General features: G+C 42.5%; 2 protein-coding genes across 2 annotated transcripts; one reads left to right on the plus strand and one right to left on the minus strand.

The window, feature by feature from the left end:
- The first annotated feature begins 203 nt into the window (after nucleotides 1-203).
- LOC138966608 (peroxisomal membrane protein PEX13-like) lies at nucleotides 204-10,769 on the plus strand. The gene is made up of 4 exons (XM_070338891.1): nucleotides 204-391; nucleotides 4,944-5,668; nucleotides 6,344-6,469; nucleotides 8,830-10,769. The coding sequence occupies exons 1-4, from the start codon at nucleotides 309-311 to the stop codon at nucleotides 9,264-9,266; spliced, it is 1,371 nt and encodes a 456-aa protein (XP_070194992.1). The 5' UTR covers nucleotides 204-308; the 3' UTR covers nucleotides 9,267-10,769.
- Nucleotides 10,770-15,302: 4,533 nt separating this feature from the next.
- LOC138966611 (small ribosomal subunit protein eS7-like) lies at nucleotides 15,303-20,791 on the minus strand. The gene is made up of 7 exons (XM_070338894.1): nucleotides 20,724-20,791; nucleotides 20,335-20,409; nucleotides 18,422-18,493; nucleotides 17,570-17,710; nucleotides 17,165-17,229; nucleotides 16,498-16,648; nucleotides 15,303-15,423 (listed from the first exon to the last, which is right to left on the minus strand). The coding sequence occupies exons 2-7, from the start codon at nucleotides 20,407-20,409 to the stop codon at nucleotides 15,346-15,348; spliced, it is 582 nt and encodes a 193-aa protein (XP_070194995.1). The 5' UTR covers nucleotides 20,724-20,791; the 3' UTR covers nucleotides 15,303-15,345.
- Between the last annotated feature and the right edge of the window lie 4 nt (nucleotides 20,792-20,795).

Consider the following 20,795-nt stretch of genomic DNA (forward strand, 5'->3'; position numbering starts at 1 on the left):
TGTGTGTGTGTGTGTGTGTGTGTGTTGACACACACGTGACCAAGGCGGCTCAGTGAAGCGCTCGCGCGCGCACGCACCCCGGGCCCCGCGCACGCACGCAAACACACACACACACACACACACACAGTGACACCACACACACACACGCACACCGGTGCTGTCCCGTCAAAAATCCTGACCGAAGGCCTAACTCACGGACCTGTACATACCTTGAAACTGAACTTGGTTTACCTGCGCCGATAGCTCAAGGGTTGGTTGAAGGGAGGCGACTCTGGTCGACTCGAAAAAGAAGTACTAATTGTGTCAAGATGGCTGCTCCACCGAAACCCTGGGAGAGACCAGGCGTAAATTATCAAAGTTCTCCATCACTGCTGGACAATGCCATGTCAAGGTTGTATAATATATCTTTTCTTTCATATTCTGGCTTGAAACTACCCGATCATGTACCTGTAAGCGATCTTCATTGAATATATCCGTGCACTAAACAATGGTCGAACTGACGTTACTCAACATCGTACTATGTACTGTGATTATGACTGGACTTGAAACAGAGTGAGCTTGGCTTTCGCTGATAAACAAACTGTGTCAGTGGCCCTTTCTATCGTGTTTGAAAAACACAAACTAATTAGTGTGTGTATGTGTGTTTAATTTTTTGAAGTGGCCACTTTCAAATCGTCCCAGAGGCGAACACAGTTGAGTCGGAGTTCGGTTTTGCGTTCAAGAAAAATGAAAGTTGACACTACACACCAGGAATACCTTGAAACTATTGTTTGAACGTTAAAAGCTGTGATAGGGTGGTCTTTTCAGATGGCAAGTCCCTGTTTACCTTGTGTTGACTTTTGCTATATCTGATTCTGACTTTTTCATACGGGAGGGGAGTGGAACTTGCTGGCATTTGCAAGCCAATATTCGGCCACGATTAAATGTTCTAAAATCTAATGAGTTTTATCTGCAAGACATTTTACGAGGATCGAATGGGGAGTCTGACACTGAAGCGTTAGGGAAGTTCTTTTATTCACATTCATATTTTTCTTTAATTTTGATACTTATACTATAACTGTACAATATAAATGACTGAACTATATAATAATATATATGGGTCATTCTCAGAAATGGTGGTCCAGTGAGAGTGAGTAGGGGTGACACATTTGAAATCATGAAAAAGTAAATTAAAATTATTTCTACCACGACTTTTTTCATCTGAATCTATTCCTGAGACATTAAAGCATTGTTGTATGTCAATAAAAATGGTTTCTATACGTTGGTGTTGTTTTTGTGTGCTTTTCAATTGCGAAGTTCGGCCGTTTCCGGATCGCCGAAGCGTTACACGACTTTCGTGATCAACAATATGTTCAGTCTCATGGCTAAATGCAAACATACAAACACCAACAAATTACTGCAATCGACAGTCAGGAGTTCAGTCTTGGACGTAGCAACACATCTTTGCAAAAACTCACGCTGAATTTGAAGTTACGGGCTTCGAACAAAAAATTCTGAATGTCGTAACGCATCGTATCCGGACTCGACGCGCGAACATCGGACAGCAATGTGCTCCATGACTTTGCCACATCACGGCTATTTTTTAGCTCTTTGGCGCACAGGAAGTTCGAACAAGAAAATAGTCCTTTGAATCACAGCCAAATATTCACAGAAAACACCAGAATCATATCATTTGCTGAAACTCATGGCGTCGTTTTCCGACCTACGTTACAACTGAAGATAGTTTTTACTTAATTGTCGAGCCTGCAAAGCTTTGTCACAAACTTACACACCGCGGATGGCAACAATGTAGTGTCGGAAGGATATCGAGTGCAGACAGTCTCTCAAAGCGCGAAGTTTAGCGGAACAAAGCAGCCAAGAAGTTTTCGTATCCTCTGATTGTCGATGTTCGACATTCATCAAGTACTTAAAATGGGTAATCTGAACGCAACAGGAACTTTCAACAAATACAGCAAACTCTGACGAATTGTGTTTTGTGTAGTTATTTTGGGTCAGACGGGTTTTGCCGGCAGGAAAGGCCAAACAGTGCAGATTCATGTCTGTCGCACAGGAACCGAAAGTGGTTCAAGCATTTCGTTTCTGTGTTACGACATTCACCTTAGTTCCAAATGTCATTTTTTTACCAATATTAGTTGAAGTCCTTACCTTTCATAACTAGAATGTGTTGGGTAGAACACAAAAATACTGCAGAACTGATAAAAAATGCACAAAGGATTGAAGGCTTGGGTGGTTTAAAGTTGGAATTTGGTTTCCATGTTACAACATTCATCACGTAAATACACTTTAAAACGTCTCTTATTCAGCAACCAATTACTCTTTTTGTGTAATTTTTGCATTATTATGTATAGCAAACAATAGACTTCATAGTAAAAACAATTATTTTGTATTTCTTGACACTTTATTATTATTTTGTATGTAAGTTGTAACACTTTGGACCACCATTTCTGAGAATGACCCATTATATATATGTGATAAGGTGGAGTGGAAGGGGAAGGCCAGGAAGTATTCACATGAGACGCCGAGACAGAGGTTGATCTAACATGTCTTTATTAAAATACACCAGAAGGCAGTGTAGTTCACTCTTCAATGCAGAATTAAACAAACGAAGTTATGGCGGGGCCGTTCAACAAATCGCCGGTCTCAAATCACTCAACACACACACAGACCGCCCAGGGTCTTGTCACCTTCGCGTCACGGGTCAGACTGACCGCCTCACGCTATCGGGGGCCGAATGCGCGCGCACAATACGAATTAACCAATCAGCATGTAAACATTCAACCAACCACGACACAGCATCCTAAGCACAAGTACAACAAAGACATACAGTGATACACACATGGTCGCCTCACGGGGAATAAACGGGACAGGGATTGGCAGAGAAAAGCAAAGACAGTGGCCGTGAAATCTCCACACGGCTACATCCCCCCCAACTCTTTAACAAACTGCGGCCTCGCAGATTCAACGCCCCAGGACGAGCTGAACGTGACATTACAACGCAATACAAACGTAGAAGGAACAAAACATCGACGAGTAACCAAAATTAGCATTGAACAATAAAAGTTGACATGCAAGTCACACAAACCATTTAAGCAAAATCAACCAAACCACATGAGCCAATGACTATAGATGCTAATATAAAACTCCAGTCTTGATTCAGATATAACAGTAGGAGAGAACTGAACCTTGATTGCTTCTCGGCGCACCAACTGTTTCTTTCTGTCTTAACACAAGTGTAGAAAGGTCATGGTCAGATCACCAGCTTAGGGAAGAAAGTTCTCCGGAGTGGACGCGGGGGTAGCCTAACGGGAGCGGGGGAACAGGGGAAAGGATTACACTCGGACTCACAAGGCTGCTCAGCGTCTGCTAGCTTCACAGGAGGTGGAACTGTCTCCTGACTTTGACTTCCAGCAGACACAAGATCCGTCTGGCTGGCCTGCTCTCGTAGAACTTGTCGGATGACTGCTAGCCTATGACCTACACAGTATGGCTCACTAGGCTGTCGCCATGACAACGGCTGCTTGCACACTGGACGCTTCGCTGGGCACCTGCTCTGGAGATGCCCGCTGCGGCCACAAATCCAGCAGCGTGGTTTCGAAGATGGTAGTAACTTCCCTGAGGCAACTTTGGGAACGGCAGGCACACGATGATTCATTTCGACTGACAGCTGTGTGGATTTCGCCGCCAGCGCACTGACTTCTACATGCATTTCGTTCAAAGCAGAACTTTCCTCTGCAGCAGCTTGCTTCACTAACTCAAAGTCCTCTCCCATCCATCTGAGAGCTTCCGCTCGCACTACAGCAAAAGATGCACCCTCACGCTTTCTAGCAAACTCCCTCAGATCCCGTCTCAACTCAGGCAAAAAAGTCCATTGATAAAATGACCTCGGAGGGTAATATCCTTAAGGGTATCAGGTTCCACAGCGTTAACCTTCATCTGGGTAGCCTGCAATGCGTGGGCATAGTCAAGAACGCTTTCCTCTTGACTCTGGTTGCGCTCATAGAACGCTGACATCTGTGCAACCACGCAGGTGTGATCTCCAAAAGTGTCTTGCAAGATGTTCAATACAAAGTTGGCAGTGGCGGTCTCCTGTGGGGGATGCAGATTTACCTCCCTCCTGGCTGGCCCAGCAAGTGACTGGATCAGCCATTCAGCAGTTTCGCCGCCCAGTGCCCCCAGGTTGAAGTGGGCAATGATGCGACGAGCCTCCGTAACGAAGTCGTCTAGTGAACAGCCATCTTCGCCGCTAGTGAAGAGGGGAAGCCTGGGAGGGGAAAACATTTGCCACTGGGGTCTAGGAGCCACGTCGACCGCCATCTTTGATATGCCGAGTACCTCCTACACTGCCTTCTGATGTTAATTATGGCGTCTCTACTTCCTGAACCCTGCTGCGCAGCGCCATTTGTGATAAGGTGGAGTGGAAGGGGAAGGCCAGGAAGTATTCACATGAGACGCCGAGACAGAGGTTGATCTAACATGTCTTTATTAAAATACACCAGAAGGCAGTGTAGTTCACTCTTCAATGCAGAATTAAACAAACGAAGTTATGGCGGGGCCGTTCAACAAATCGCCGGTCTCAAATCACTCAACACACACACAGACCGCCCAGGGTCTTATCACCTTCGCGTCACGGGTCAGACTGACCGCCTCACGCTATCGGGGGCCGAATGCGCGCGCACAATACGAATTAACCAATCAGCATGTAAACATTCAACCAACCACGACACAGCATCCTAAGCACAAGTACAACAAAGACATACAGTGATACACACATGGTCGCCTCACGGGGAATAAACGGGACAGGGATTGGCAGAGAAAAGCAAAGACAGTGGCCGTGAAATCTCCACACGGCTACATATATCATGTTATTTGGGAACTTTTGTATTCAATTTCAAATAAATGAAACATTATATATTTGACTGTAATGCTTATTTTTTGTTTTTCAGTGGACCACAGATCAGTTCAGCAGGGCTGGCAGGCTTTGGCACAGCCTCTCCACTTGTTTCATCAGCAGCACCACCAGCACCACCACCACGACCCACCACTAACACGTCTGCCATCAGTCGGCCAATGTACGGCGGTTATGGCGGTTACAGTGGCATGCATGGTGGACTCAGCAGTCCTTACGGCAGCAGTATGTACAGTCCATATGGTGGCATGGGTGGCGGCATGGGTGGCTATGGTTCCTATGGTTATAACCGCTATGGTATGCAAGGGGACGTTCCAGGCAGCGCTTTTGCCCGTGTTGCGGAAGAGAATTCCAGACCTGCCTTCCAGTCTATTGAGAGCATCGTGCAAGCTGTGAACTCTGTGTCTATGATGCTAGACTCTTCCTTCCAAGCTGTCTACAGTTCCTTCAGAGCTGTGATAGGTGTTGCAGACAATTTCTCCCGGCTTCGGTCCCAGCTGGTGCAAATCTTCTCAGCCCTGGCGCTAATACGGACATTGCGATATTTTATTAAACGCTTTTTGGAGATGCTGCGACTGCGGCCATCTGGACAAGCAGAAAGAGAGTGGAGCGAGGCATTGGCACAGGCGGCAGGAGCAGTACCTGCTGGGGGAGAAGGGGCGCCCAAGAAGAGTGCTTGGCCCATCCTCATGTTCTTTGGCATCGTCATGGGCGGACCGTGGCTCATCTGGAAGCTCATCTCTTCTTTTTCCAGTGCACAAGGTAATAAGAGGAACTTTTCTGGTTAGATATTATGCACTGGTTGTAAACTTGAACAGTTTTATTTGTTACTGGGCTCATAAAGCCTTTTGTGCTTCTATTGTAGCACTGACATTTTCGGAACTTCAAGGCGCTTTGCTCTGCAAGACGCAAGCCCGATTTGTTTTAGTTAAAAAGTGTGAACAATTTATTTGTATTGTCGTAATTGTGTATTCTTGTTTGTGTTATATCAATCTATTGACAGTCCTGAACTTAAAATGTAATAAGAAATAATATAAAGCAAGGGGGGTAGGTGGGATAGGGAATAGTTAGTGCCCAACAGAGATATTGAGAGGATGCAGTCGGTTTTTTGTGAGCGTAAGAACAGCATGTTGGCAAGTGCTGTGTATCCTGGTGCATTAGATTTAGAAAAAGGTTAATTTTGTGTACAAGCCTTGTCAGTTCAGTACAGTTGAAACCCCCTTTTTTAAGACCCCTGAGTTTAAGGCTTCCTCTCTTTTAAGACCATGTTTTCTCAGACTTTTTGTTCCTAACCTTTGTAGATTTACCCCCATTTTAAGACTCCCTCCTTTTTAAGACCTGATTTTCTGATTGTTTTGAGGTCTTAAAACTGTAAATCCATCAATTGAAACTCCCAGCAATTACATTTGATTCTTAAACATGATTGTCTTGTTTTAGAGGAGGAGAGGTGGGTAAAAGGAGAGGCCGACCATGTTGTGGCCCAGGCACTGTACCCATTCTCTGGCCAGGGCGAGGAGGAGCTTTCCTTCAATGCAGGACAGCAGGTCATTCTGGCCCCAAAAGGTAACACTACTTTCCTTTCTGTTTGAGAATAGGAGTAGCGTATTTGATTAGCAGCTACCATGGGAATTATAATTTGTGGCAGACTTTTTTTTTACTTGAAACACATAACAACACTTGAGTAAGAAAAGAAACAAGTCGCGTAAAGCGAAAATACAATATTTAGTCAAGTAGCTGTCGAACTCACAGAATGAAACTGAACGCAACGCAACGCAGCAAGACCGTATACTCGTAGCATCGTCACTCCACCGCCCGTGGCAAAGGCAGTGCCCGTGGAATTGACAAGAAGAGCGGGGTATTCGTTGCGCTGAGAAGGATAGCACGCTTTTCTGTACCTCTCTTCGTTTTAACTTTCTGAGCGTGTTTTTAATCCAAACATATTATATCTATATGTTTTTGGAATCAGGAACCAACAAGGAATAAGATGAAAGTGTTTTTAAATTGATTTCGAAAAATAAAATTTGATAATAATTTTTATATATTTAATTTTCAGAGCTTGTTTTTAATCCGAATATAACATATTTATATGTTTTTGGAATCAGCAAATGATGGAGAATAAGATAAACGTAAATTTGGATCGTTTTATAAATTATTTTTTTTTACAATTTTCCGATTTTTAATGACCAAAGTCATTAATTAATTTTTAAGCCACCAAGCTGAAATGCAATACCGAAGTCCGGGCTTCGTCGAAGATTACTTGACCAAAATTTCAACCAATTTGGTTGAAAAATGAGGGCGTGACAGTGCCGCCTCAACTTTCACGAAAAGCCGGATATGACGTCATCAAAGACATTTTATCAAAAAAATGAAAAAAACGTTCGGGGATTTCATTTTGTTTGTTTGTTTGTTTATTTGTTGCTTAACGTCCAGCCGACTACGCAGAGCCATATCAGGACGAGGAAGGGGGGGATGAAGGGGGCCACTTGTCAAGCGATTCCTGTTTACAAATGCACTAACCCATTACTTGTGTTCCAGCAGGCTTTAGTAAAACTAAATTAATACCTACTGGAAGATTACCAGTTTCCAGTATGTTAAAATAGGCTTAACCTATCTACTGCTGGACTTACATCAGAACACTAACAGATTAAACTATACATGAATCGCGAGACAAGCGGAAAGAGAAGAGATTTTTGGAAAAAATACAGGTGAATGAGCAAGAAGGCAGAAAAAAGAAAAGAATTCATGAAGAAAAAGAGAGCATGACAGGAAAGAGGAACCAAAAATCTACCTAACAGCAAACTAGAAAGCTCCTGCGGTTCCAAAAACAGGAGGGGCCTTTAATTTCATAACCGCAGTGCCCCACTGCGGGAGGGGATTTCATACCCAGGAACTCTCATGTCAAATTTCATAAAGATCGGTCCAGTAGTTTAGTCTGAATCACTCTACACACACACACACACACACACAGACACACGCACATACACCACGACCCTCGTTTCGATTCCCCCTCGATGTTAAAATATTTAGTCAAAACTTGACTAAATATAAAAAGCAACCGTTTCCTTCTAAACGAAGGGATGTGACTCAGTTGTGCTCTGACTCGGAATACTTTTAGGGCGGGGAAATAGCTAAGTTGATAGCGACGCTGGCCTCAAAACCAGTTGTCGCTATCGGCAGGGATGCAAGACAACTCTGTGCAAACTCTCCTGAGTGTCCGAAAACCCCTATTTGCACACATTATTTTGGTTGGTTTCCCTTGCTAAGCATGTCACATTTGTCGCTTGGGCGTTACGAACGTTTACACAATATTTACGTAACACCGTTACAACGTCCATTCTTATGCCCCGTTTGCTGTAAGTACTGGAACGAATACAGATTAGGGTCTTTTCCATCGCTCTGTGTTATTTGGAAAGGCTGTTCCATGTAGTTTTACTTTTAGATTTATTGCATATCGACTGCATCTTCCTGGCAAAATACAATTAAAAAACAGGATTTCTTGCCATTTTTCAAACTTGCAGTCACTCTCTTTCACACACTAGATCAGCCTGACTGCTTGGTACAAACGAAAAGTGTATGCCCTGTTATAAAAGACATTAAAAAAAAACTGTTTCCGTGCTTGAAAGTGAATCATGTCATCAAAAAACGTCATTTTTGAAGGTAGGCGTGGTCAAGGACCTGTGACGTTGTACCTAAATATTGCTTAAACCTAAGAAACACGCTTTTGAGCAGAAGAGGAAAGGCAGATCTTCAAATTCACATATCATATGATATGATATGTTTCTGACCAAAACACTGCTGTTTAACATCTGTGTTATACCGTTGAAAAAAATAGCCTTTACTTTTCGTGTTCAGTGTATAATCTGGCTGTGAAAAATACGAAACTTGAGCTCCATTTATATCTAATCTGAATGTTCTCTTCTCAGAGCTTCAGCCTCAGGTGCGTGGCTGGTTGCTGGGCAGTGTCGGGGGCCGCAAGGGACTGGTGCCATACAACTACATCAAGGTACTGGGCAAACGACGGGGACAACCATCGCAGTCCACTAACTCCACCACTTCACCAGCAACGAACCCCTCAACACAACTAGCAGTCAATGCTCCCAGTCAGTCTTTCAGTTCTGTCTTCAACCAGGCTAGTTCTGGCATTGGATCCTCTGGTCAGTTCACAGATTCTGTGAGTTCCGCTGTGGGTGGTGGGGCATCGGCAGAAGTTCCTGTTTCAGACATGGACACTATATTTGGCAGTGCCCAACAAGGGGAAAGTGTTGTGCCAAGTGATGGACTGGTTTCACCGTTGAATGATCAAAATGAAGGAGAATTGAAAACTGCTGCTGACATTTTGGACAAACACACTGGGGAATAGTGAGAAATTAAATGAAGGAAAGCTTGATATTTTTCCATTGTACAAGCATTATGCATAATCAGTTAGTGGATATCCAGATGGGAAGGTATGGAATTTGAAAACGAGCTTGGCAAGTCTCGAAAGCTCATGGTTCAATCTTCCCCTGCGTGTTAATTGTTTGGCTTAGTGTATTGAGCAGAAATGTCTTCATTCCTTTATCACATTGCTTGGAAATTCGGGTTGCTTCCTCTCAGTGGAAAGCAAGAAACAATTAGCATTACCCATGTGTGTGAAAGTGAATGTTTTTGTGTAATCAGCCACCTACACATCTGGCAGAATGACCGAGGTCTTTTATGTGCTACAAGGACATGGAAACCATGTCAGTCTGCACATGATAAAGATGACCTGTGACCGTCCAAGCCTGGATTTGAACCCATGATACACAATTCTTTCTTTCTTTATTTGGTGTTTAACGTCGTTTTCAACCACGAAAGTTATATCGCGACGGGGGAGATGGGATATAGCCACTTGCCAATTGTTTCTTGTTCACAAAAGCACTAATCAAAAATTTGCTCCAGGGGCTTGCAACGTAGTACAATATATTACCTTACTGGGAGAATGCAAGTTTCCAGTACAAAGGATTTAACATTTCTTACATACTGCTTGACTAAAATCTTTACAAAAATTAACTATACTCTATACAAGAAACACTTAACAAGGGTAAAAGGAGAAACAGAATCCGTTAGTCGCCTCTTACGACATGCTGGGGAGCATCGGGTAAATTCTTCCCCCTAACCCGCGGGGGGAGGCATGATACACAATTCCAGTGCTATACCAAAGGGGTACCTGCCAGAACTGATGTCAAGATAAAGTAATAATAACCAGGGCATTACACAGTTCTAGCGAGCATTTACAATCAGAAAACGGTAGTCTGCTTGTAAGAATGTCATGTAACCATCAAAGATGGTGTATATTGCCTTCTCCATCTGACGTTAAGTATTTCAAAGCATGACACCATGAGTACATTAAGTTTTGTTTGAGCGAGTCCTAGCATGTTTTTCCCTATCCGTATCGGGTGGAAGGTAGCAGGTTTCTTTCAATTCTCATTGAAAGCATATAGGTTCGAGTTACAGTTCATATGAAAGCTGAACCATAATCTGAAATGGTTTCTGCAATAGATACGTACTGGGGAAGCTGGTAGTTTTTTTGTACAAAGAAATTTGACAGAATTTATGTTGCCTTGTCATACTTGGAAAATTCTGCTTTGTGGACAATTCTTCTGTCTGTGATAATCACTTTTCATCAATCATTGAAACTGGAATCTGTGTGTATGCTTGTTCTATAATCTAGTGGGTAAAAGTTTTGTTGGCTTGATTGAATGTTGTTCCAGTTTCTTGCTTTCATAATTTATTTTAATTAAACTTGCAAGGTCAAATAAATATTTCCATAATTATGGTTACATTTTCTGTTGTCCTATTTTTTTGCTCACCCGAGTGCCATTATAATTAAATTGGTACATTCTGTCTCATGTGTTTGTGTTTGTTTGTTTGTTTATTTGTTGCTTAACGTCCAGCCGACTACGCAGAGCCATATCAGGACGAGGAAGGGGGGGGATGAAGGGGGCCACTTGTCAAGCGATTCCTGTTTACAAATGCACTAACCCATTACTTGTGTCCCAGCAGGCTTTAGTAAAACTAAATTAATACCTACTGGAAGATTACCAGTTTCCAGTATGTTAAAATAGGCTTAACCTATCTACTGCTGGACTTACATCAGAACACTAACAGATTAAACTATACATGAATCGCGAGACAAGCGGCAAGAGAAGAGATTTTTGGAAAAAATACAGGTGAATGAGCAAGAAGGCAGAAAAAAGAAAAGAATTCATGAAGAAAAAGAGAGCATGACAGGAAAGAGGAACCAAAAATCTACCTAACAGCAAACTAGAAAGCTCCTGCGGTTCCAAAAACAGGAGGGGCCTTTAATTTCATAACCGCAGTGCCCCACTGCGGGAATGTGTTTGTGTATGTGTGTGTTAATTTTATGTTGTAAGTCATGAAAAAGTCTAACAAATAAGGAATCAAAATTTCAGAAAATAAACAATTTGAATGCACCAAACCTTTCCATCACGCTCAATGTCAAACACTGAAGAAGTTCGACCAAGGACGTTTTGCTCAGTAGGCTTGGCATATCCATGTTAGCTTTGTGGCTGCAACAAATTGAGGTTAGCCATGTCACCAGGCTGGGAGCTAGCTCAGTTGATAGATGCACTGGCTTTAAAACCAGTTTGTCGCTATTACATGGGTTCGAACCCAACACTCAGAGGGATTTATTTCCCAGTCAACTTTGTGTAGAATCTACTCTGTCAAAACACCCTTGTGTCCACTCAAGCGCATGATTAAGATCCCCAGTTCATGGTGATATTCTCAGGCCTTGGAAACATGAATGTATGCATGTGTTCTGCGCGAACTTAGAATCCGGTTTCATTCTAGAATGGACCGGGTCCAGGTTGGAATTCTAACCCTGCGCAAGTACAGGGGTGCCATTCTAGAATGAAACCCTTGTTGCTGGTCCATTCTAGAATCGGCCGTGCGCAAGGTTGGAATTTGGGTCCAAGTTGGAATAGTCATTTCAGTTAGACTATCACACAACCAAAGCCACAAATGTGGATTTTCTGTTTGTTTTTGTTTTTTGTGTGTTTGGTTGGGTTTTTTTTGGGGTTTTTTACACTTTACTCAAAGACATCGTGAATTGGGATTGTGATGTTCTGAAAGTGATTACGATTTTGAGAGACACTCAGCACTGATCGCTACGAACGGAAATTTCCGGACTGACAGTGTTTTGCCGATCTCGCTTGTAACTTTTAATCTTATTCATATACATGAAGTTGGTCTGCTGAATTGTGAAGATATAATGTCAATTTTTTTTAAACCTGTGACAACAGCTCTATAACTCACTCTGTCCTTCTGTTGGTCTGTCTGTCGGTTAGTCGGTCTGACCGTCCGTCTGTCAAAAAACCGGACATTTCCGAGAGGGAGACAGCGCTGACATTGCAAGCGGCCGCAACCGGCTCTCATCACAGAAACAACTGCCCTGCAAACAATACCGCCCTGGTAGTCCCCCTTGCTATGGTCTGCCTTTATTGCGTACTCAGGAGTGTCAACTTTCTTGACATGACATGACATCGCAAGAAGTACTGGACGACTGGACCTCAGCTATGGAGGATGGGTCTTGCATTGACGCCATTTATATGGATTTCAAAAAAGCATTTGACACGGTTCCTCACGGGCGTCTACTATCCAAGCTCAAAGCAATTGGACTACAGGGGAAACTCCTGAACTGGATCCAAGCCTTCCTAAGCAATAGGCACCAGCAAGTTGTTAACGGCTCTCACTCAGCAGCAGTTACTAGTGGTATCCCACAAGGCAGCGTACTGGGCCCAGTTTTGTTTGTCATGTACATCAATGACCTGCCACGAGTGGTGAACAACAGTGTGAATGTTTGTTTGTTTATTTATTGCTTAACGTCCAGCCGACTACGCAGAGCCATATCAGGACGAGGAAGGGGGGGATGAAGGGGGCCACTTGTCAAGCGATTCCTGTTTACAAATGCACTAACCCATTACTTGTGTCCCAGCAGGCTTTAGTAAAACTAAATTAATACCTACTGGAAGATTACCAGTTTCCAGTATGTTAAAATAGGCTTAACCTATCTACTGCTGGACTTACATCAGAACACTAACAGATTAAACTATACATGAATCGCGAGACAAGCGGCAAGAGAAGAGATTTTGGGAAAAAAAACAGGTGAATGAGCAAGAAGGCAGAAAAAAGAAAAGAATTAATGAAGAAAAAGAGAGCATGACAGGAAAGAGGAACCAAAAATCTACCTAACAGCAAACTAGAAAGCTCCTGCGGTTCCAAAAACAGGAGGGGCTTTTTATTTCATAACCGCAGTGCCCCACTGCGGGAAACAACAGTGTGAAGCTTTTCGCTGATGACACCAAGCTCTACGCAAGAAGTGACTCAACCGAACTCACAAACTCAATCCAAGATGACTTGGACAGACTCCAGGAATGGTCAGAGACATGGCTCTTGTCCTTCCACCCCCAGAAATGTCACACCATGAAAATAGGTCCAAAGAAATCAGACGCAAAATTTGTTTGTTTGTTTGTTTATTTGTTGCTTAACGTCCAGCCGACTACGCAGAGCCATATCAGGACGAGGAAGGGGGGATGAAGGGGGCCACTTGTCAAGCGATTCCTGTTTACAAATGCACTAACCCATTACTTGTGTCCCAGCAGGCTTTAGTAAAACTAAATTAATACCTACTGGAAGATTACCAGTTTCCAGTATGTTAAAATAGGCTTAACCTATCTACTGCTGGACTTACATCAGAACACTAACAGATTAAACTATACATGAATCGCGAGACAAGCGGCAAGAGAAGAGATTTTTGGAAAAAATACAGGTGAATGAGCAAGAAGGCAGAAAAAAGAAAAGAATTCATGAAGAAAAAGAGAGCATGACAGGAAAGAGGAACCAAAAATCTACCTAACAGCAAACTAGAAGGACGCAAAATACCACATGACAAACTCAGCAGATGGAGTACAGCATGATCTATCTGAAACGACGCTAGAGAAAGATCTAGGTGTGCACATTGACGACAAACTGTCTTTCAAGGAACACATTACAACATCAGTATCAAAGGCAAACAGAGTACTTGGAGTAATTAGAAGAACCTTTCAGAACTTGGACAAGGAAACCTTCGTACAGCTGTACAAAAGCTTGGTCAGGCCCATTCTAGAATATGGTCACTCAGTCTGGAATCCACAGGCTAAAGGGCTCTGCAAAGACCTAGAGAATGTCCAGAGAAGGGCAACAAGGATGATTGGAAGTCTGAAGGAACTGTCATACTCAGAAAGGCTTAGGATCCTGGGAATTCCTTGTCTCCAGCATCGTCGGCGCAGGGGTGATATGATTGACACTTTTAAATACCTCAAAGGTATATACATTACCCAGAAACCCAATCTACACAAACCCCCACCCACTGAAAGGGACATGAGAGGAAACAGTCTTAAACTGTTTAAAAACTTTGCCAAGTCAAAAGTAAGGAGTGCCTTCTTCGCAGACAGAGTTGTCTTAGACTGGAACACCCTGCCCGACAATGTTGTGACAGCTGATAGCGTTAACTGCTTTAAAGCACGACTGGACAGCCACTGGAAAGACACATCAAGTGTCTACACACCAAGCTGCTACTAGCCCCCCCGCGTATGCAGCTTACCTTTGTGGATCGGCGTACAGGTTTTTAACCTAAATCGTCGTACAAGTAAGTAAGTAGTAAGATCGCCAAAGGATTTTTTTCAGGGGTAGACAAATCAGCCCCATTTTATCAAAGGGAAGGTGCAGGTGGAGATAATTCAAGGGAAGACAACTCTGTCTTACCTACAAACATTACGGCCCCCTTTATTCAAGGGTTTCATTCTAGAATGGCACCCCTGTACTTGCGCAGGGTTAGAATTCCAACCTGGACCCGGTCCATTCTAGAATGAAACCGGATTCTAAGTTCGTGCAGAACACATGCACGAGGAAACAAAAATGGGTACAACTATACTGTATGGCAGCTCACTTTCCCCGAGTGAGAAAGCAGCCGTAAATTTCAAAGAGGGTTATCCTCACAGGACTTTTTACCTTATCCTTCTGGACATCCCCCCCCCCCACCCCCCCTGATTCCTGGGGCATAATATTATTAAGATATGACATTGAGCCTGACTACAATTCGTCACAGCCACAAAGTTAACGGGGGTACGCCAAGTCTACTAAGCAAAAATTCCTTGTTGCTTGTCTGCATACCCTACAACAGACACATCAGTGTCCCTGTAGTTCAACATTGTTACATTAGGAATGAAATGGATTGATGGACTAGTGTTATTGCATGTGAACCTTGTATTTATTGGTCGCTGTGCATATGTACGAGTGCTGTAAGTAACATGGTGATGTAGGATTACACACTACATAAACTTCTCTATTTAGCACAAAATCAGACTAGAACAACAAATCCCTTTGAAGTGTTTATTTTTTTTACATTTTCATTGCGAGAATTACAAGACCCATTCTGGAAATTCAAAATTCACGTCTTTTCCTGTGAGCTTCTTGTAGACAGCAGAGAAGGTCTCTACCTGCAAACAGAAAGACAAATCAAATTAGTTGCAGGGTTTGTTTTGTCAGCATCAATCACAGTACGACACTCTGGCCTCCACCGTATGATCAACATGGTTTCCGTGGAATGTTGTGAGTGCAAGTGATAAACAACAATACATTTTGTGAGGCACAAACACTTCAAAAAGAAAATTCACACCAGCAAGGGACAACGAAAGAGCTTTAATGCTCAAACACAACAATTTATTTCTTGAAGTCAAAGAAAGAAGAGGATGTGGCGAGCAGAGGCAGTGAGTAATCAGATAAGGATAAAAACTATCGGTGAATGTCCCTATTTGAATGTCCCTTACTTTTTGCACTCGTCCTACTTTGACAATCCTCTTCCTGATTTGACTTAACGCACAGGCAAATTACACACATGCAAGTCAATTCTCAGCAACACACAACAGTACCCTTGGCAAAAAGTAGAATGAATCTAAAGTCACTAAGAAGCGTATACAAGAAATACACAAAACGATAACACACAAGAGGCGAAGCCTTCAAGGCTCACGTAAGAAATAGACAAACAGTAACACAAACTCAATCACTCCGTCACACATACACACCCACACACACAGTAAGCTTAGGTGACGACTGTGCAAGAAAGAGAGACACTAGATCTAGATCTGTCTGTGTCTGCATGTAGCCTACTTACAGGGACACGACTGCCAAATAGTCTCGGCCCGCTCAAAATAACAATGACCGAGACCACACACACCACGCGAGAGAGAAAGACTACAGGGAGGCATGCAGTCATGATGCATTAATTGACGTCAAACACTTTTGACCGTGACGTAATCTTATGCGAGCTTTATCCATAGTCTTGGATAACCACTCACACATAGACTCGGAAATGTTAAAGTTTCTACCACAGACATACACACACACGCACGCACAGACAGACAAAGTTACGATCGCATAGGCTACACTTACGTGAGCCAACAAGAAAGAAATGAAAAAAGTGTCAATTTTGCCAAGAGCCAAGACACACCCACGATAGTTACCAGACAACAAATTTACATTCTTTTACAGAAACAAAATAAAGTGAAGCTCACCTTGTGCTCCACAGTGGTCTGCTGGTTTTTGTCCAGGTGTACCTTGATGAGACGAGAACCATCCAGCTTGATGCGGATTCTCTTTCCCACGATCTCAGCGGGGAAGCACAGGTCCTCGAGGATGTTGTCGTGGACCATGGTCAGAGTGCGACTGAGAAATACAACAAAATTATGTCAGTAAAGATTGAAACTGGCATGAGGTCGTAACAACTGCTGATGAAACTCACGCTACTTATAACTAAACTGAAACAATGTAAATGTACACATGAATATCTTTACAGAACTCCACAAGGCTAAATTCATAGAACATCAGCCAGGGTGAAGACTGGAAAGTTTCAACTCTTTAACATGAATACAAACTTAAGACTCAAGGTGGGAGAACTAATTTTTTTTTTAAATACAGCAGTCCTCTTCACGTCACAAAAATATAATAACTTGAGCTTTAGATAATATGCATGATGTAAGTAGCTGAGGTGGCTATCAGTAACAAGCATCGCAGTTGCCTATATCACCACCAACAACATTTTAGGAAAGAGTGGGATAAAAATAGAGCGATCTGTTCCGCATATTTCTTTACCAGACAAACAGTTACGGAAAGGACAGAAAAAGCTGGTGGGAGTTGGTAGCTGGGGCTCTAATGAATCGGTATGGTAGAAAAACACTTTACCTTCTGGGACGCTTCTGCTTGTTCTTCTTCCTGCTCTTAATCGTTGGTTTGGGCAGGATTCGTCTCTGTGAAACACAAAATAAAACTATAAAGTCAATTTTGTTTTAAAGAATGACACCATATTCAACTACTTCCCCAAAAGCACAGTGGGCAATGGTTCTCAACATCTAGCGAGTCTCTGAAGTACAGGAAATGATTAAAATTAAAAGATGTGAAGGCTACCTTTCACAAAATCTGCTCACGGTGCACAGATACTGCACAAAAACAGTTTCTAATTCTACACACAAAAAAGAGAAAACTTTGCAAGTGAAAACACCTTCCTGTGAAGACATTTGACAAGGTTTCATGATCTCGTATAAACACACAACTAAATTTTATTTCCCAAAACTTGCAACTGCAACCTACCTGGGCAATGAAGACGACGTGCTTGCCAGAGAATTTCTTTTCCAGCTCCCTGACGAGACGTGTCTGGATCTTTTGGTACGCCCTCAGCTGGGGAACTGGCACCAGGATAATGATGGCCTTCTTGCCCTGGACATCAATCTCCTGCACACACAACACAAAGGGCTGGTACAAACACACATAATACAAGCACAGCACAGCAATAACGTTCCCACACTCAAAAGACAATAGGACAATTGGATTTGGATTTATTATATTTACATGTATAAACCGTATTAATCATCCTGGTTACAAAAAAAGCAGTAGGTCATACATTTTTGTCTTTTTCGACTGGTATAAAACTTTAGCAGGCTGGGGAACTTGAAAAAAACAAACTCAAATAGGCTGGGGTCCAGGTTTCGCTAAAGCATGCGTCAATGACCACAAAAAAACCACAAAAAACAAAGGCGAGAAAACCCATCCTGGAACAGACATTGGATTCTCGAAACACTACCCTTTTACCGACATTACCGACAGTGAGAAAAGCTTGGGTTACCAGCTACACAGGTGCCTTTTAGTGCTGATTTCAACAACAACCGTTAAGCTAGGGCCTTGAAAATTACGGAAAATCATAAAGTTACGAGGGATTTTTCAACAACTTTCACCATTGTTTTATCCACATGTTTTGAAGTACCAAGAGAGATATCTTCCTGTGTAACACTGTTGAGAAATTGCAGGAACGGGTGAAGGGAGGTGACCACTATTCTTCTTCCTATCAATCACACAAATATATATTGTTAGACCGGACAGCGAGAGAAATGTTACTGTCTGCTCAGGTCCTCCTATAACGTACTGTTAAAAAATGCATCAACTTACCTTGGCGCCAGTGATGTACAGCTCATGAAGAGAAGCCTTCAGGTCACTGTTCATCTCCAGCTCCAGCAGAGCCTGTAAGTATAACAAAAAAGTGCATCAGTCATCAGTTACTGAGTTAGTTGCATTTTTTCTTTCTCTAGAGGGCTGGAGTGCCTGGATACATAAATCTTTGCCAATAGCCAATTCGTACTGACCTCACAATCACATACTAAAATACAGTTGAAAGTTTAGAGATTAAATCCGTATGACAGCAAAGGTCACAACACTGTCAAACTCAAATTGAGAGATTCTTGCTTGGCTAACTCCTGAATTAAGTTATTAACCGCCTGGAACTGACAGAAGAGTAAACATTTCGAGTTTCATTTGGTATGACAACGAACCGCTTACTGGGCTAAACATGTTGATTACCACCACAGTGGTTGAATACTCTGTCACTGACAGCAGACAACAAAAGAATAAAAAACGCTCGCGCTGGACCAGAGTACTCTTCAGACTGGCTCGCTCCCCCAGTATGAACGTTTTTGTCTTGTGCATGTTTAAGACCAAGTGATTGATCTGTGTGAATTACAGGCATTCCCTTTGCTATATAAATACATTGCATGCGAGCCGAGGATGTGCGTGGTGACTGGCCTTTCTTTTATTTGATCACAGTGAAAATGCACACACACATTCACACACACACTCTCTCTCTTTCTCACACACACACACACGAGTACAGACACATGCACGCGCGCACACACACACACACACACAAACAGTAACACATGTGCACAAAATGAACACACACACACCGCGCAAGAGAAAAAGACGTCAAACGACTCAAAGACTGTTGACCGTGACGTAATCTTTTTATGACGCTATATTTCTCGTCAATGTGTGACGAGTTCGGCTGTGGCTCCGCGAATTCCTCCCACCGCCAAGTCGGTTTTTTGTGGTTTATTTCGCATTTAGGTCCCAGGTAACATTATGAAGTTTTAATACGATCAATCGGACCTATTATCAAGTTAGTGTATCAACTTTTGAACGAACTGCGCCCAGTAGTTTCCCAGCAATAAGCTGTTAAGTGGAGAAAGACAGACACACACAGACACACAATTAAAGTCTGCTGAGCCCTTGTACTAGAGACAGTGACAAAAGGTCAGGTGTCATGTCTACTGTCCCGAATGACACACGATTGCTGACATTTCACCATTGCCAAAAGAATAAACAAATAAGAAATAGGTAGAAAATGAATGTGAACACTGACTTTGATTGTTGATCAGTATTTTCTATGCCACTAACAAATAATCTACTTACACATAGCTGTTTGGCAAATGTATGTTGCATGGGACACACTGACATGAAAGTGGAAGATGTTTTTCCCTCTAGAGAAACTACATATCAAGTTACACTTTTTGTGCTCTTCCATTCCAGTTGGCAATCAATTGTTAACGCATGTTATTAGAAAAAATAGAACGAAAACAGATTAGATAGAATGAAAAATGTACTGGTGATGTCATTTGGGACATACTGACATGAAAACGTCACCTTTTGTCATTGTCTCACTAGCGTACTCGGGGATAAACACAAATGTTGCAATTCAAGCAAATGCAATGTGCAAAGCCTCAATCTGGATCTGGATAACCCGCCTGGGTTGGTGGTTGGCGGGTGCGCCACAGAAGCCGACGACGACTATCAACGTGACGTTTTTTGGGTGTGCGCATCTAAAAGAGTCTTAAAAGTTCACTGTACACAAGGTGGATATAGTGTACAACTCCAGCTGGTCTTCTTGCTGCTGTGTTGAACAGTCCGGACCAGTAGACTGCCTGATTACTTGAATCTGCAATATCTCTACATGATATAAGTACAACCTACATATTTAGTTTGGTGTAATATTTATACCGTAAAAATATTAAGGGGGAAGGTGTTCTCACCTGAGAAATAGAAGACTCGAATTCATCGGGCTTTTCGCCCTGGGGCTTAACGATTTTTGCACTCGCTGAGTACATCTGAAACAAAAGAAAAGGGCTACAGTCAGTCACTATAATGTAACAAGTTCGCAAATCCAACAAACATCGTTCTGTCCTGACATACAAATAGTACAAGCATGGTTCTTGCTAGTTTCTGTTTACAATGATACAACACTACACTTACGTTTCAATCCATGTAAATCACTACTATAGCAAAACATCAGAAATTACATGTATGCAGGATAAAATTATAAATCTTTTCTCTATTGATAACTAATACTATTATCTGATTCTGATGTTTTCTTTGTGATTCCTAGCGATTTAAAACTACATGTTTGTAGTCCACCATGTACCTTCTCGCAATGGCGACAGCAGAAAGGTCTGCTTCCGGTTTTTGCAAAGGGAAGTAATGCACAAACGTGTTC

Source organism: Littorina saxatilis, linkage group LG5 (assembly GCF_037325665.1).
Source record: "Littorina saxatilis isolate snail1 linkage group LG5, US_GU_Lsax_2.0, whole genome shotgun sequence".
NCBI classification, from domain to species: Eukaryota; Metazoa; Mollusca; class Gastropoda; order Littorinimorpha; family Littorinidae; genus Littorina; species Littorina saxatilis.